The 16,714-nt window shown below is 46.0% G+C and overlaps 1 protein-coding gene across 16 annotated transcripts in view; it reads left to right on the top strand.

The window, feature by feature from the left end:
• LOC125714415 (nesprin-2) overlaps positions 1-16,714 on the top strand; it is a 66,623-nt gene that overhangs the window by 15,575 nt on the left and 34,334 nt on the right. For 5 of the 16 annotated variants that reach the window (XM_048984996.1, XM_048984997.1, XM_048984998.1 and 2 more), the window contains 17 exons: positions 80-220; positions 588-770; positions 1,472-1,609; positions 1,851-2,036; positions 2,205-2,327; positions 2,465-2,647; positions 3,597-3,689; positions 3,798-3,890; positions 4,616-4,801; positions 5,144-12,493; positions 12,604-12,771; positions 13,049-13,156; positions 13,817-13,932; positions 14,326-14,437; positions 15,059-15,142; positions 15,389-15,589; positions 15,856-16,053. In XM_048984996.1, coding sequence (XP_048840953.1) covers positions 80-220; positions 588-770; positions 1,472-1,609; positions 1,851-2,036; positions 2,205-2,327; positions 2,465-2,647; positions 3,597-3,689; positions 3,798-3,890; positions 4,616-4,801; positions 5,144-12,493; positions 12,604-12,771; positions 13,049-13,156; positions 13,817-13,932; positions 14,326-14,437; positions 15,059-15,142; positions 15,389-15,589; positions 15,856-16,053 — 9,663 coding nt within the window. The remainder of the gene's footprint in view (positions 1-79; positions 221-587; positions 771-1,471; positions 1,610-1,850; positions 2,037-2,204; positions 2,328-2,464; positions 2,648-3,596; positions 3,690-3,797; positions 3,891-4,615; positions 4,802-5,143; positions 12,494-12,603; positions 12,772-13,048; positions 13,157-13,816; positions 13,933-14,325; positions 14,438-15,058; positions 15,143-15,388; positions 15,590-15,855; positions 16,054-16,714) is intronic. The other 11 variants (XM_048985006.1, XM_048985009.1, XM_048985011.1 and 8 more) reach the window with 11 other exon arrangements.

Below are 16,714 nucleotides of genomic sequence, written 5' to 3' on the forward strand. Positions count from 1 at the left end.
TTGCGAGGCGTTTCACGAGCCCGTGACAAAGGTCAAAGGTCACCGGAGGCCTTAAAGTAACCGTTGAGCTGTCTTGCAGCTGGCAGAGACAGCGGAGAAGATCAGCCCTGTGCGGCGGCTGGGTGTCGGTGTAACCCAGGTGACGGGCGGCTTGCGGCTGGTCATGTCCCTGCTGGAGCAGAAGAGTTCCACGGTGGTGGAGGCAGAGTACCTTCAGAAGGTAGTTGTGATATCCACCAGCTCTCTGTCCCAAACCCCCCATGATGTGAATTATTTATATCACCGTGCTCTTTGCGTGTTTTCTATAATATAATGGCATTCTGGTCTTGATCTTGTCATTATATTTAGTTTATTGTTAATATACTGTATTTTTAAATGGCGCAAGAACCACTACCCATCTGCCAATGTGAACATCTTATAACCACTTACTCTAGTCAGGGTTTAAAAGGCCGCGTGTTAAGGTAAGTGCAATGAAGCTAATTAATCTGGCTCTCACTGTAATAGAGAATGCCATTGAAGATCCAGGTGTGTGTCTGTGTGTGTGTGTGTGTGTGTGTGTGTGTGTGTGTGTGTGTGTGTCCTGACAGCGTGTGTGGGACGAGCTGGACCGCTGGCACACTCAGCTGGCAGCGCTGGAGTCCGAGGTGGCCGACATGAGTCAGGATCAGCCAGAACTGGCCCACAATCTGATGGACCAGCTGACGGAGCCTCTTCAACTGTACCAGAAAGTGGTCAAGCAGGCAGAGCAGAGGACCGCATTCCTCAGCAAGGTTGGTGGAGATCTGGCTCCGAGGCTTTGTGTTGTTGACGGCAGATGTCACATCACCCAACAGGATTTTGGCATGTTACCTATTGTGGAAAAGAAGCCCTTAGACTTATAGGTAAATAGAAATAAAATAATTGCCTCATTACTTCTGTAAAAGCATCTTGACAGGAGTGGCCATGGTGCGTGTCGGCTGGTGTGTGTTCACACTGATTGTGGAGAAGGAAGTATGCAATTTACTCAAGAAAAAGTAACAAATAAACAGGCAAAAATGTACTAAGTAAACGTTGAAGTACCCTATGCCCATATGAAGTACCCATATTTCGCAGTGCTCTGATTTCGAAATTGAAAAGATCAAATATGAGTAAATAATTGTTATTTGTTGAGTAAATTATAAATAATTAAAACAATGTAAAAACAGAAAATGTGCTATATCGTGATACATATTGCTATTAGGATATTTTTCTCATATCACAAAGCTATATATGTGTGTGTTATTAAATAACACTTATCAGCTAATGGTCACAGGTTGGACATTTTGCCACTTTTGTCATGACATTACGTACATAATATTCACAATTCACCAGTAAGTCAGCCTGATCGCAAACAGCCGAGGATCACCTGCCATTTCCAGTCATTGTACTTGGTTACTTTCCACCACTGCATGTGAGCTGGTGCTACAAGACTCTCCTTTCCTCTGGCCTGCAGATTCCGGCTTGCCTACAGGAGTATGAGGAGATCATGGCCAGCTCCAACTCCTGGTTGAGGGAGGCCAAAGGCTGGCTGAATACCCCCTGCAGCTACACCTCTGCCAGAAGCCTCAGCAGCCACGTTCATGCTCTCCAGGTCTGTGTCCTGCTCTCCAAATGGGGCAAAAGCCAGAGTTTTTTGTGTTGCATATCTGCAACGTGGCCTGAAATGTCTTCATTAAAGTGTTATGCGTAGTTATGGTGCATGTGGGTCATCATGGATGTTGATTTTCATTTGGTGGGTGGGACCACAAGTGTGTCTCTCACTGAGCCTCGGCACACGCAGCGGAAATCTTAAGGTAGAGATGGGCTAAACACCTCCGTGTCCGAACCGGCAGGTGCTTCTGGAAGACTCGGAGCAGATGAGGGCGACCTTGCAGGCATTTACGCCGTTTCTAAAAGAGATCTCCACTGTGTGCAACACTATGGCCCTAGAGCAGCGACTGAACCAGGCTGACGAGCATGTTGCCTCCATGCAGCAAAGCATTGTGGGTCCGCTGACCCAGCTCCAGAACACCGCTGCAGTAAGCTCTTCTACTCTGGTTTCAGCGTGAAAGCTACAATTTGGACTGAAATTTCTGCTAAAGCCTTGACTAGATCCAGGGCTCTTTTTATTATTATATTTTATTGCTTAATTAATTGAAAAGTGTGTTAGTCATTTTGGGAATGTGTTATGTGACATTTGCCTATAGGGAGTGGATGCCATTGAAGCAGAAGTGAAGTTTATGGAAAAAAATGTAACGAAAATCAGGGCCATACTGTCATCGCTGGACTCGGAATCGGCGTCTCCAGAAGAGCACCTGCGAGACTGGCAGGTGAGCTGGCTTTTCTCACTCCAGGTTGGCATTTCGTCTCTGATAAATGGCTTTTTAGCAGGTGTTTACGTGCGCATGCCTTTGCCGGCATTCTTGCATAAGTGTGTACTGTGTAATTACTCTAGTATTCCTTTCAGGTGATTCTGGACAACATCCAGGCAATGAAAAGGACAATAACTGAGATCCAAAACTGTAAACCCAGCCTGGGCCTGCCCAGGGAAGCAGAGGAGGCCCTGGATGTCTTCCAGAGAGCTCAGGACCTTCTGCCACCTATACAAGACCTGGAGCAGGAGACTGTTACCCAGATTGCGACAATAAAGGTCTGAGACTGGAAGGTGTCTGTTCTCTGCAAACGCAGACCATACAGTGACCACTGAGGAATGAGCCTCTGCGGCAGATTAACTGTGGGGCGTGTCTAGGGTATGATAAACATATAATCTACTGCGCCCGAGCAGAATGAGGAAGCTGCAGGCTGTTGTCGGTGGTGCTTTGGTTGCTCCTTTAATGCTCTTTGTCAGTTGACTGAGTGCTTTTCTCTATATCATTTAGCACCATAGTATAAACCTCTGGGGTCTAGGAGTTGAACACACTTTCACTGACTGGGGCATGAACACACATTTCTTTCAATATCATAAGCTTAATTCATGGCAGACAAATTATTTCTTATATATTTGTTTTGGCATTAAACTCATCTTAACCTTCTATTCACATATATCAGATTTATGTGAAGTTTGTAATTCGACATCAAAGTATAGACTTTGCAAAATGCAGTTTGGAACACTAGCAGAAACATTATAAAAGTACATAGTAGGCAATGGTGGAATTTTGTTTTGATCCCAGATGTCTGATCACCAAAGTTTTGGCTACATGAAGGTGACTAAATGGTGTAGTTACAACATTCAGTTGGATAAATAAATAAGAAAAAGCAAACTCATGTTACTATTTCTGGCTCCTTCCATTGAATATGTATCTGAATGATGTATCTGAATCGCGTTTCACCACTGCATTGTTCATCTAATTACCATGCAAATGCAATTTGAATACGCGGAAATGCGGCTATTTAGAATGCGAATAGCGATCTTCAGGTGAGGGCGGTACTACACGCCCCCGATGCAGGTAGAACAAAGAAAGGTGACAAGGTTTAATCTTTTGCCGATTTAACTTAATTTTAAAAACTTCCAATAATTTTAAAAATACTTCCAACAATGGACGTTTTGAAAAGACAGGTTACGGATTTAGTCAGCGTTTTTTTCATGTTTCTACAATAAGATTTCAGCGAGTTACGAACTGAAATACATGAGAAAGATACGCAGCATCGCCGACGATGCCGTCGACCCCAGAGGGATAATTTGTGCTGTTGAGGTGGGTTAGCATTCCACAGGCTTTACCAGTATACTGAACATGTGCTGGGTGCCTTGCTGACCATCTTGGCAATGAGGCTCATCTCCCTTTGTCCCTTTGCCTGTGAAGGGGAAGGTGTGGGAGACATCTCTATCTGAGGAGGAAGAGGAGGGCAGCACCCACTCGTCTTCCTCTGACACGCTCATAGGGAGTGTGTCTGAGGTAAAGGCAGCAGCTCTATTCTCTCCTTATTGCCACAGCATCTTCTAACTTTGCCGTGCAGAAACTCCATCTCTTATTCCCTCTTCTTCTTGGTTTTCTGCCTGGATTCCTGCTCATTTTATTTGTCCACATCCCTCTTTTTCTTGGGTCCAGAACATGATCTTGTCCCCTTTCTCCTTACTTAAGCTCTTCTCTTATTCATTTCTCTTTCCTATCTTCCTTCTGCCGTATTTTACTCTTTCACTCATTGTGGTTTTTTCCTTTTCTTTTGTGGGGCACTTCTCGCTACTCTCCACGGCTTGCACGTCACTTTAATCGAATGGGTTTTAGTCATTAACATTGTTAGTTCAGGAGACCATGTCTTACTGCCCTCGAAAGGCAGGAGCCTGCGGCAAGTTGCCTTATAGAGTCATAAAATGTGGGTAATATGCAAATTCTTCCATTGTCCATTGTTCCTACACGGTTCAGTTGTTTTTGTTGAAGTCTATTACTGTGCTTTTCACACCCAAGTATAGCACTCTTAAGACAGACTGGCTGAATAAAATACGTAAGGCCATAACAACTGTGGACCACACCCTGGAACCTTTGGTTCTCAGTTCAGTGATCATCGCCTCGTAGTCGACATCTTTGCTGATGGGGTCTGCAGTTAATGTGAAGGCCCTGAAAATGACCTGGGAGCGAAAGTGATGGGCTTGTTTTTCTCTCCTCTGCTGCCCATTGGTTAGGGCCCCGATGACACAGCTGAAGAGCCTGCCTTCCCTGCAGAGGGTACCATGGGAGCTGCAGGGGGAGGTGGGGCCCAGCATGGGGACTTGGTTGTAGGAGCAGCTTGCGGTGGAGTTGACTTTGGAGATGGCCTTAACGTTGGGGTCCTGGAGACTCCTGAACCCCATCTAATTCCTACCACCAAGGTAAAGCTCTTTCTGCGTGAGGCTAAGCACGCAGTGCTCTAAGTAAACTGTTTATATTTCCAGTAGCTTTTATTATTATTATTATTATTATTATTATTATTATTATTATTATTAACCATCAGCCTTTCATAACTGCTTATGTAGTACGTGGTCGCTTTAATCATATATTGCTGATAGTTAATATATGTATTACATATTAAGAACTTTGCTTGTCAGTTACTGTGGAAAAGAAAACTGAGTGGATGGATATTATGTATATATGTGTATTAATATCACATCCCTCCTCCCTCCTCTCTTCATCTTTGTGCTCCTCCTCACGCTGTACCTGGGCCATTGGGACAGAGTGCAATTGCTTGGAAAGAGGAGGACAGGTTTCCAGAGCCAATAATAAAGCAGATCTTTGACCCACATGACAAGTATATGTTCAGAAGCAGCACTCCCAGTTCAGAGATACTGAAGGATGACCATCAGGCTGAGGTCATGGGAGATGTTTTTGGTCCCCCATTGTCAGTGTCAGCATCACTGGAAACTGACTATGATTCACAACTGAGTGCAACCATTCCACGGGAGAATGTGTCTGTATCTCAAGAGGCTTTATCACTGCTTTACAAGAGGAATCTATCTCTGCCTGAAGAGACTAAATCAGTAAGACAGCACACTGTATCAGTTCCCCAAAGGGATGTGTCAGCTCCTGCAAAGACTACATCAGTAACAAATGACACTGCGTCAGTTCCACTTTGTGTTGTGTCAATTTCTGAAGAGACTTTATCAGTAATACTGGAGACTGTGTCAGTTCCAAAGAGGGATGTGCCAGCTCCCAAAGAGACTACATCAGTGACACGGGACACAGCATCAGTTCCCACGAGGGATGTGTCAGCTCCCAAAGAGACTGTGTCTGCAGCAAAAGACATGTTGTCAGTACCCCAGAAGGATGATTTAGCTTCTGCAGAGTATAAATCAGTAACACAGGAGACAGTGTCAGTTCCCGATATGAATGAGTCGGCCCCCAAAGAGACTACGCCAGTAACACAGGAGACTGTGTCAGTTTGCCAGACAGATGCGGTCCCTTTGAGAGCTGACACATCATTTACACAGGAGACTGTGTCAGTTCACAAGAAGGATGTGGCAGCAACTGCAGAAACTATATCAGTAACACATGATGCTCTGTCAGTTGCCAAGAGGGATATGTCAACTAGTAAAAAAACTATATCTGTAACAGAGGAGAAAATGTCAGTTCCCAACAAGGATGTGACAGCTACCAAAGAGACTATATTAGTAACACAGGAGACCATGTCAGTTCCCAAGAGGGATGTGTCAACTCCCAAAAAGACTTTATCAGCAATACAGGAGACGGTTTCAGTTCTCAAGATGGATGTTTCAGCTCCTAAAGCGAGTGCATCAGTGACACGGGAGACTGTGTCAATTCACGAGAAGGATGTGTCAGATCTTACAGAGACTATATCAGTAGCACTGGACACCATGTCAGTTCTCCAGAAGGACATGTCAACTCCTGCAAAGACTATATCAGAAACACTGGAGACAGTGTCAGTTCCCAAGAGGGATGTGACAGCTACCAAAGAAACTATATCAGTAACACAGGAGACCGTGTCAATTCCCAAGAGGCATGTGAAAGCTACCAAAGAGACTGTATCTTCACCACAAGACACGCTGTCAATTCCCCAGAAGGATGTGTCAGCTACTGCAAAGTCTATATCAGTAGCACCGGACACCATGTCAGTTCTCCAGAAGGATGTGTCACCTCTTGCAGAGACTATATCAGAAACACAGGAGACAGTGTCAGTTCCCAAGAGGGATGTGACAGCTACCAAAGAAACTATATCAGTAACACAGGAGACCGTGTCAATTCCCAAGAGGGATGTGTCAGCTCCCAAAGAGACTGTATCTTCACCAGAAGAAATTTTGTCAGTTCCACAAAAAGATGTGTCAGCTCGCAAAGAGACTACATCAGTGACACAGGACACAGTGTCCATTCCCAAGAGGGATGTGTCAGCTCCCAAAGAGACTGTATCTGCACCACAAGAAATGTTGTCAGTTCCCCAGAAGGATGTGTCAGATCCTACAGAGACTATATCAGTAGCACTGGACACCATGTCAGTTCTTCAGAAGGACGTGTCAACTCCTGCAGAGACTATATCAGAAACACTGGAGACAGTGTCAGTTCCCAAGAGGGATGTGTCAGCTACCAAAGAAACTATATCAGTAACACAGGAGACTGTGTCAGCTCCCAAGAGGGATGTGAAAGCTACCAAAGAAACTATATCAGTAACACAGGAGACTGTGTCAATTCCCAAGAGGGATGTGAAAGCTACCAAAGAAACTATATCAGTAACACAGGAGACTGTGTCAGCTCCCAAGAGGGATGTGTCAGCTCCCAAAGAGACAGCATCTGCAGCACAAGATACGTTGTCAATTCCCCAGAAGGATGTGTCAGCTCCTGCAAAGTCTATATCAGTAGCACTGGACACCATGTCAGTTCTCCAGAAGGATGTGTCAGCTCCCAAAGAGACTGTATCTGCACCACAAGAAATGTTGTCAATTCCACAAAAAGATGTGTCAGCTCACAAAGAGACTACATCAGTGACACGGGACACAGTATCCATTCCCGAGAAGGATGTGTCAGCTCTTGCAAAGTCTATATCTGCACCACAAGACACGTTGTCAATTCCCCAGGAGGACGTATCAACTCCTACAGAGACTATGTTAGAAACACTGGAGACTGTGTCAGTTCCCAAGAGGGATGTGAAAGCTACCAAAGAAACTATATCAGTAACACAGGAGACTGTGTCAGCTCCCAAGAGGGATGTGTCAGCTCCCAAAGAGACAGCATCTGCAGCACAAGACACGTTGTCAATTCCCCAGAAGGATGTATCAGCTCCTGCAAAGTCTATATCAGTAGCACTGGACACCATGTCAGTTCTCCAGAAGGATGTGTCACCTCCTGCAGAGACTATATCAGAAACACTGGAGACAGTGTCAGTTCACAAGAGGGATGTGACAGCTACCAAAGAAACTGTATCTTCACCAGAAGAAATTTTGTCAGTTCCCCAGAAGGATGTGTCAGCTCCTGCAAAGTCTATATCAGAAACATTGGAGACAGTGTCAGTTCTCCCGAAGGACGTGTCAACTCCTGCAGAGACTATATCAGAAACACTGGAGAGAGTGTCAGTTCCCAAGAGGGATGTGTCAGCTCCCAAAGAGACTGTATCTTCATCACAAGAAATGTTGTCAGTTCCCCAGAAGGATGTGTCAGCTCCTGCAAAGTCTATATCAGTAGCACTGGAAACCATGTCAGTTCTCCAGAAGGACGTGTCAACTCCTACAGAGACTATATCAGAAACACTGGAGACAGTGTCAGTTCCCAAGAGGGATGTGACAGCTACCAAAGAGACTACATCAGTAACACAGGAGACTGTGTCAATTCCCAAGAGGGATGTGTCAGCTCCCAAAGAGACTGTATCTGCACCACAAGAAATGTTGTCAGTTCCACAAAAAGATGTGTCAGCTCGCAAAGAGACTATATCAGTGACACGGGACACTGTGTCCATTCCCAAGAGGGATGTGTCAGCTCCCAAAGAGACTGTATCTGCACCACAAGAAATGTTGTCAGTTCCTCAAAAAGATGTGTCAGCTTGCAAAGAGACTACATCAGTGACACAGGACACAGTATCCATTCCCAAGTGGGATGTGTCAGCTCCCAAAGAGACTGTATCTGCACCACAAGAAATGTTGTCAGTTCCACAAAAAGATGTGTCAGCTCGCAAAGAGACTAAATCAGTGACACAGGACACAGTGTCCATTCCCAAGAGTGATGTGTCAGCTCCCAAAGAGACTGTATCTGCACCACAAGAAATGTTGTCTCTGCCCGAGAAGGATGTGTCAGCTTCTGCAAAGTCTATATCAGTAGCACTGGACACCATGTCAATTCTCCAGAAGGATGTGTCAACTCCTACAGAGACTATATTAGAAACACTGGAGACAGTGTCAGTTCCCAAGAGGGATGTGTCAGCTCCCAAAGAGACTGTATCTGCACCACAAGAAATGTTGTCAGTTCCACAAAAAAATGTGTCAGCTCGCAAAGAGACTACATCAGTGACACGGGACACAGTATCCATTCCCAAGAGGGATGTGTCAGCTCCCAAAGAGACTGTATCTGCACCACAAGAAATGTTGTCAGTTCCACAAAAAGATGTGTCAGCTCGCAAAGAGACTACATCAGTGACACGGGACACAGTATCCATTCCCGAGAAGGATGTGTCAGCTCTTGCAAAGTCTATATCTGCACCACAAGACACGTTGTCAATTCCCCAGGAGGACGTGTCAACTCCTACAGAGACTATATTAGAAACACTGGAGACTGTGTCAGCTCCCAAGAGGGATGTGTCAGCTCCCAAAGAGACAGCATCTGCAGCACAAGACACGTTGTCAATTCCCCAGAAGGATGTGTCAGCTCCTGCAAAGTCTATATCAGAAACACTGGAGACAGTGTCAGTTCCCAAGAGGGATGTGTCAGCTCCCAAAGAGACTGTATCAGTAACACAGGAGACTGTGTCAATTCCCAAGAGGGATGTGTCAGCTCCCAAAGATACTGTATCTGCACCACAAGAAATGTTGTCAGTTCCCCAGAAGGATGTGTCAGCTCCTGCAAAATCTATATCAGTAGCACTGGACACCATGTCAGTTCTCCAGAAGGATGTGTCACCTCCTGCAGAGACTATATCAGAAACACTGGAGACAGTGTCAGTTCCCAAGAGGGATGTGACAGCTACCAAAGAGACTACATCAGTAACACAGGAGACTGTGTCAATTCCCAAGAGGGATGTGTCAGCTCCCAAAGAGACTGTATCTGCACCACAAGAAATGTTGTCAGTTCCACAAAAAGATGTGTCAGCTCGCAAAGAGACTATATCAGTGACACGGGACACTGTGTCCATTCCCAAGAGGGATGTGTCAGCTCCCAAAGAGACTGTATCTGCACCACAAGAAATGTTGTCAGTTCCCCAGAAGGATGTGTCAGCTCCTGCAAAATCTATATCAGTAGCACTGGACACCATGTCAGTTCTCCAGAAGGATGTGTCACCTCCTGCAGAGACTATATCAGAAACACTGGAGACAGTGTCAGTTCCCAAGAGGGATGTGACAGCTACCAAAGAGACTACATCAGTAACACAGGAGACTGTGTCAATTCCCAAGAGGGATGTGTCAGCTCCCAAAGAGACTGTATCTGCACCACAAGAAATGTTGTCAGTTCCACAAAAAGATGTGTCAGCTCGCAAAGAGACTATATCAGTGACACGGGACACTGTGTCCATTCCCAAGAGGGATGTGTCAGCTCCCAAAGAGACTGTATCTGCACCACAAGAAATGTTGTCTCTTCCCGAGAAGGATGTGTCAGCTCCTGCAAAGTCTATATCTGCACCACACGACACGTTGTCAATTCCCCAGGAGGACGTGTCAACTCCTGCAGAGACTATATCAGAAACACTGGAGACAGTGTCAGTTCCCAAGAGGGATGTGACAGCTACCAAAGAGACTACATCAGTAACACAGGAGACTGTGTCAATTCCCAAGAGGGATGTGTCAGCTCCCAAAGAGACTGTATCTGCACCACAAGAAATGTTGTCAGTTCCACAAAAAGATGTGTCAGCTCGCAAAGAGACTATATCAGTGACACGGGACACTGTGTCCATTCCCAAGAGGGATGTGTCAGCTCCCAAAGAGACTGTATCTGCACCACAAGAAATGTTGTCTCTTCCCGAGAAGGATGTGTCAGCTCCTGCAAAGTCTATATCTGCACCACACGACACGTTGTCAATTCCCCAGGAGGACGTGTCAACTCCTGCAGAGACTATATCAGAAACACTGGAGACAGTGTCAGTTCCCAAGAGGGATGTGACAGCTACCAAAGAGACTATATCAGTTACACAGGAGACTGTGTCAGTTCCCAAGAGGGATGTGTCAGCTCCCAAAGAGACTGTATCTGCACCACAAGAAATGTTGTCTCTTCCCGAGAAGGATGTGTCAGCTCCTGCAAAGTCTATATCAGTAGCACTGGACACCATGTCAGTTCTCCAGAAGGATGTGTCAACTCCTGCAAAGACTATTTCAGAAACACTGGAGACTGTGTCAGTTCCCAAGAGGGATGTGTCATCTCCCAAAGAGACTGTATCAGCAACACAGGAGAAGGTGTCAGTTCCCAAGAGGGATGTGTCAGCTCGCAAAGTGACTGTATCTGCACCACAAGACACATTGTCAATTCCCCAGGAGGACGTGCCAACTCCTACAGAGACTATATTAGAAACACTGGAGACAGTTTCAGTTCCCAAGAGGGATGTGAAAGCTACCAAAGAAACTATATCAGTAACACAGGAGACTGTGTCAGTTCCCAAGAGGGATGTGTCAGCTCCCAAAGAGACTATTTCAGCAATACAGGAGACTGTTTCAGTTCCCAAGAGGGATGTGTCAGCTCCCAAAGAGACTACATCAGTGACACAGGAGACTGTGTTAATTCACCAGAAGGATGTGTCAGCTCCTACAGAACCTATGTCAGTAATGCATGATGCTCTCTCAGTTGCCAAGAGGGATATGTCAACTAGTAAAGAGACTATATCTGTAACAGAGGAGAGAATGTCATTTCCCATGATGGATATGTCAGCTACCAAAGAGACTATATCAGTAACACAGGAGACCATCCCAGCTCCCAACGAGACTGTACGTGCACCCCAAGAAATGTTGTCAGTTCCACAAAAGGATGTGTCATCTCGCAAAGAGACTACACCAGTGATACGGGACACAGTGTCAGTTCCCAAGAGGGATGTGTCAGCTCCTACAAAGACTACATCAATAACACAGGAGACTGTGTCAGTTCGCCAGAATGATGTGTTAGCGCCTACAGAAAGTATATCAATAACACATGATGCTCTGTCAACTGCCAAGAGGGATGTGTCAACTCCTAAAGAGACTGTTTCAGTAACAGAGGAGACATTGTCAGTTCCCAAGAGGGATGTGTCAGCTACCAAAGAGACTACACCAGTAACACAGGATACAGCATCAGTTCCAAAGAGGGATGTGTCAGCTCCCAATGAGTCTACATCTGTAACACAGGACACCATGTCAGTTGCCCAGAAGGATTTGTCAGCTCCAGTAGACAATATATCAGTAACGCGTGACACTGTGTCACTTCCCAACAGGGATGTGCCAGCTACCAAAGACACTCCATCAGCAACACAGGATATTGTGTCAGTTACCAAAGAGACTACATCAATAACACAGGAGACTGTGTCAGGTCCCCAAGGGGATGTGTCAAGTCCTGCAAAGACTATGTCAGTAACGCATCACACCCTGACACTTGTCAAGAGGGATGAGTTCGCTACCAAAGAGACTATATCAGAACCAAAGGAGACTGTGTCAGTTCCCCACAAGGATGCGTCTGTGCCTTTTCAAACTGTGCCACTTGGGCAGCAGAGTGTGGGTATTCCCCTAGAGCCATTGGCAGTGCCCCCCATGCATGTGCCAGTTTCTGGTGGCCCCTGGGTTGAGCAGGGCCTCCAGCCTTTATGTGACCTAACCACTCAGGTTAGAGCTTGGTTGGAAAGTGCACATGGGAGTCTCAGTGATATGCTTCCAGGGGCACCAATGCCAGGTGGCATAGAGGAGCAGCTACTCACCTGTCAGGTAAGCATAGGAGATGTCAGTGGTCAGCACTATGGAGAGATCTTTTGCCCCACTTGGTGGCAGTCAGCCTATCAGGTCACTGATAATGTCGGTTCTCTTTGTATGTGCAGGGAGCATGTGAGGAAATGGAGAAAAATGTATCCAGTTTGTATAGCCTGAGTCCACAGGATCTTGCTGAAACACGTAGATGGATAGTTACGCTCCTGTCAGCCTTAGACCAACTCAAGAGCAGCTTGCTCCCATTATTGCAGCTGTCAGAACATTCGTGCCAGATTCAGGTACAGCGATTTACTCATACTCACAAACCTGCACACACATTCACATATTTAGCGGACCCCTTAATTTAAAGTCCAGTTTAAGGCCTTTGGGGACAATCTAAATATCCATCCTGAAAATGTAGCAACTGATGCATGTTAATTCTTGTTGAACTGGGGATTCACAGTCTAAACTTCTAAACTAAGAACCAGATCTAGTCAGGAAGACTTCATAGCTGGTGTGACCACTTGGGCCAGGCTCAGGCTAATACTAACAGATTGACCCCCAATATTGCTGCAGAGTGACTTGCAGTGTGGAGTATTAGTCCAAGAGGGAGGGCTGGAGCACACTGTCAGCAATCCAGAGCTCCTGACCACTCTGAAGATTCAATCCATCCAGCAGGAGAAGGTAAGATCAGTGGCTATAACCCTGAGACTTTGGTGGAGCATATCAATGAACTCTTAACATCACAAATCCCCGCTGTCCACTCTGCACTACAGTACTTTGGTTTTCATGACAAGTTATTTACTTTGAAGGGACAATATTTTCAAGAAGAGACTGCTTAAGTCAAGTCTTGTTTAATAGTTTATTTTAATAAAATGATTGGGTTCGTGGATGGCACAGTGGTCTGTGCAGTTGCTGTACAACCTAATAGACGAGGGTTCGAGTCTCCGCCCTCGCTCAGTGTGTGGAGTTTGCATGTTCTCTCCATGTCGTCGTGAGCTTTCTTGCAGGTGCTCCGGTTTTCCCTCTACAATCCAAAAGCACACTGTTATTAATTTCCATCCATCCATCCACCCATCCATTATCGTAACCGCTTAATCCCCACTGGGGTCGCCCGGAGCCTATCTGGGAGCATCGGGCGCAGGCAGGAAACAACCCTAGTTGGGCGGCACATTGGGTTACCAAATTGCCAGTATAGGTGTGAATGGTACAGTGTGTGAGCCCAGGAAAGGGTTGGTGTCGCGTCCAAGGTGGTTCCCTGCCTTGTGCCTGTAGCTTCTGGGATCTGTTGTATTTTTCCTCATTTTTTTAAGTGTTTCAGGATGTTATGATCTGCCTCTGCAGGAGCTCCAGCTTGAATTGAAAGAGCAGAGAGATCTGGCTGTGGCGTTACAACATTACAGCAGCCAGGGGTGGCTGCAGAGAGCCACACAGGAGCACAAGGCTCAACTGCTGACCAGGTAAGGCTCCCCAGTCAGATAAAGCATTTAGGCTCTGATTGTTGGACTTCCCTTTATTAACTGCTAAATAGAAGCAACAGAAGAACATATCACTGGCATTCAGTAATATTGCATTAGAGTACAGACAGAATTATTTATCAAAAGAAATGTCACAATTTTATACTGGATCTTGTAAATGTTCAACAACCAAAATTTTAGCTGCTAACCCAAAACCTGCACGTGCTGTCCCTCTCCACATGTACGCTGCTTTGATCTTGAAGCCATTTTCTTTAGACATCATCCTAACTGGTGACCAAATCTTGGCAGCGCTTGGGAAGCTGCTTTTTGAGCTGTGTGTCGGGAATGGGAGGCAGGTGAACTGGATGGGCTGTCTGTGGACATTCCTCTCTTCAGGTCTAATACTGGGGCTGAAGGGGATGCAACAGCTCAGGAGCGAAGGCCTCAGGTCCATGGGCAGCTGGAGGCTACACTGGCCGCCCTGGATGGGACTGGAAGCACATGGCAGGTCAGTCAGGAGGAGCTCAAACCTCATGTGATCACTGATCCATGGATATAACAGCCCAGTGGTCACTGTCCCATGGATATATCACAGCCAGGGCTCACTGATCCATAGATATATTACAGCCAGGGCTCACTGATCCATGGATATATCACAGCCAGGGCTCACTGATCCATGGATATATCACAGCCAGGGCTCACTGATCCATAGATATATCACAGCCAGGGCTCACTGATCCATAGATATATCACAGCCAGGGCTCAATGATCCATGGATATATAACAGTCAGGGCTCACTGATCCATGGATATATCACAGCCAGTGGTGTATCTGACTTTCCTTAAGTAGCAAAGAATCTTACGAACACTCCTCTCAAACAGTGACAGGCATGCCTTGCTTTACTATTGTTTATTTAAGACATGCATGTCTGTATAAAGACTAAATCGGCTCTGAATAGCATGTATGGACATAGATGAGGCCTGCCCCACTTAGCCGCATTAATTACTGAATTGACACATTTCTTAGAGGTTCTCGGCAGACTATGCAGACCAAACTGCAGCACAGCCGTTTCAGTGTCTACTGCTGTGCATGGAGCAATGCCAACCTTTGTTGTGACCTGCTCCTGTAGGATGTCTTGGCGTCTGGAAATGCGGGGAAGCCTGTGACCTGGAGCATGCCAGCCATCCTGAGACGGGAGGCCATCCAGTTGGAGGTACAGTGACTGCTGTGCGAACGCTGCACTCTGTGCTGATGAATGACTCCCAGGCTGTACTGTGTATGTATCACTGTGCAAAAGTCCCTCAGCAGGAAACCTAATTAAATACCAGAATATATACAAAGCACAGTGCTGTATGCCTGTGTTTCAGTGGCCAGTTTTATTTCCTGTGTAGGGACAAAAATTGTTTTAATGAATATCAGCTGTATGTATCTGCGATTATTGGCTTCTGTTTCTCGGCAGGACTTGCTGAACACCGCCTGTACCTCCCTGCAAAGCCAGCAGGGGGCGCTGCAGGAGCAGCTGGACCAGCAGCTGCAGTATGAGCAGAGACTCCATGGACTGGCCAGCTTGGTGGAACTGGGTTGGGAGAGACTGACCCGCAGTCAGCATGTGCAGCTGCGCAGTCAGGATGAACTGCAGGGTCTTTTAAGCAGCCACAAGGTGCCCTGTCTAACGAAGTCATGTGACACATGACCTCATCAGCTGTGATTTGTGGTGTGATAATAACTAATAATAACTAATAATAAAATGAACAGCTTTGCCTGAATTGACGTCATTTTAATGCGTGCAGTGAATGTCCATCCGGGAAAATGAGCAGTATTATTCTGATGTCATGTGAAGTTCAGACCCACAGCTATTAGTCTCTTTCTCTAAGTATGAAGTAAGTGACCCTCGGCCTGCCTTTTGGGTCCGATGGTGGGGGGCAGACATTCTTCCAGAAGTTGGCGAGCCACTTGGCGATGGTGCAGCGACTCTCGCAGCGGCTGTCAGCGACCGGGCTGCAGACACAGGCGGGAGCGCAGACGGAAGCGCAGGCAGAAGCGCAGGCGGCGCTGGAGCAGGATGCTCGCACTCTCCAGCAGAGGGCAGTACAGCAGGGAGTACGGTTGCAGGACGGCTTGCAGGTACAAAGGGCCTGGGTTTCCTTAGTCTGCAATCGTTCGAGTACCAGTTTGCTGTTCATTTTTTTTAGCGATGAAAAATGATCTGATATTTTATCATTTTCTACATTTTTTAAAAAATATTCCTTGCATTTGGGTTATATACAGTTTTATTTTACTTGTTTTGTCTTGGCAGCTTAGTTATTGCTCAGTGAACTTTGTGATTTTGATTACATTTATTATTCACACAGTCCCTCCCCAGTACAAAGCTATGACACATTCAGGGAAAATGACTTCCAAAGAGCTATATGTTCATTCTTATAAGAGTATTAATTATTAGTCATTTGTCATTGCATCATTAGTCTATATCCAGTTTTACATGTGTACAATATTTACACCTCTGTTTACACAAATTTAATTGCCACTTGCCCACAATAGCCTCACCCATTTAATATGCTTGTTTAGTAAACTGTGCTCACACCTTCTGTGCTCACGCTGTCTGTGATCACACCGTCTGTGATCACACCATCTGTGCTCACACCGTCTGTGCTCACGACGTCTGTGATCACACTGTCTGTGCTCACACCGTCTGTGCTCATGTCATCTGTGCTCACACTGTCTGTGCTTACAGTATCTGTGCTCATGCTGACTGTGCTCATGCTGTCTATGCTCACACTGTATGTCC

This window comes from Brienomyrus brachyistius, chromosome 19, assembly GCF_023856365.1.
Source record: "Brienomyrus brachyistius isolate T26 chromosome 19, BBRACH_0.4, whole genome shotgun sequence".
NCBI classification, from domain to species: Eukaryota; Metazoa; Chordata; class Actinopteri; order Osteoglossiformes; family Mormyridae; genus Brienomyrus; species Brienomyrus brachyistius.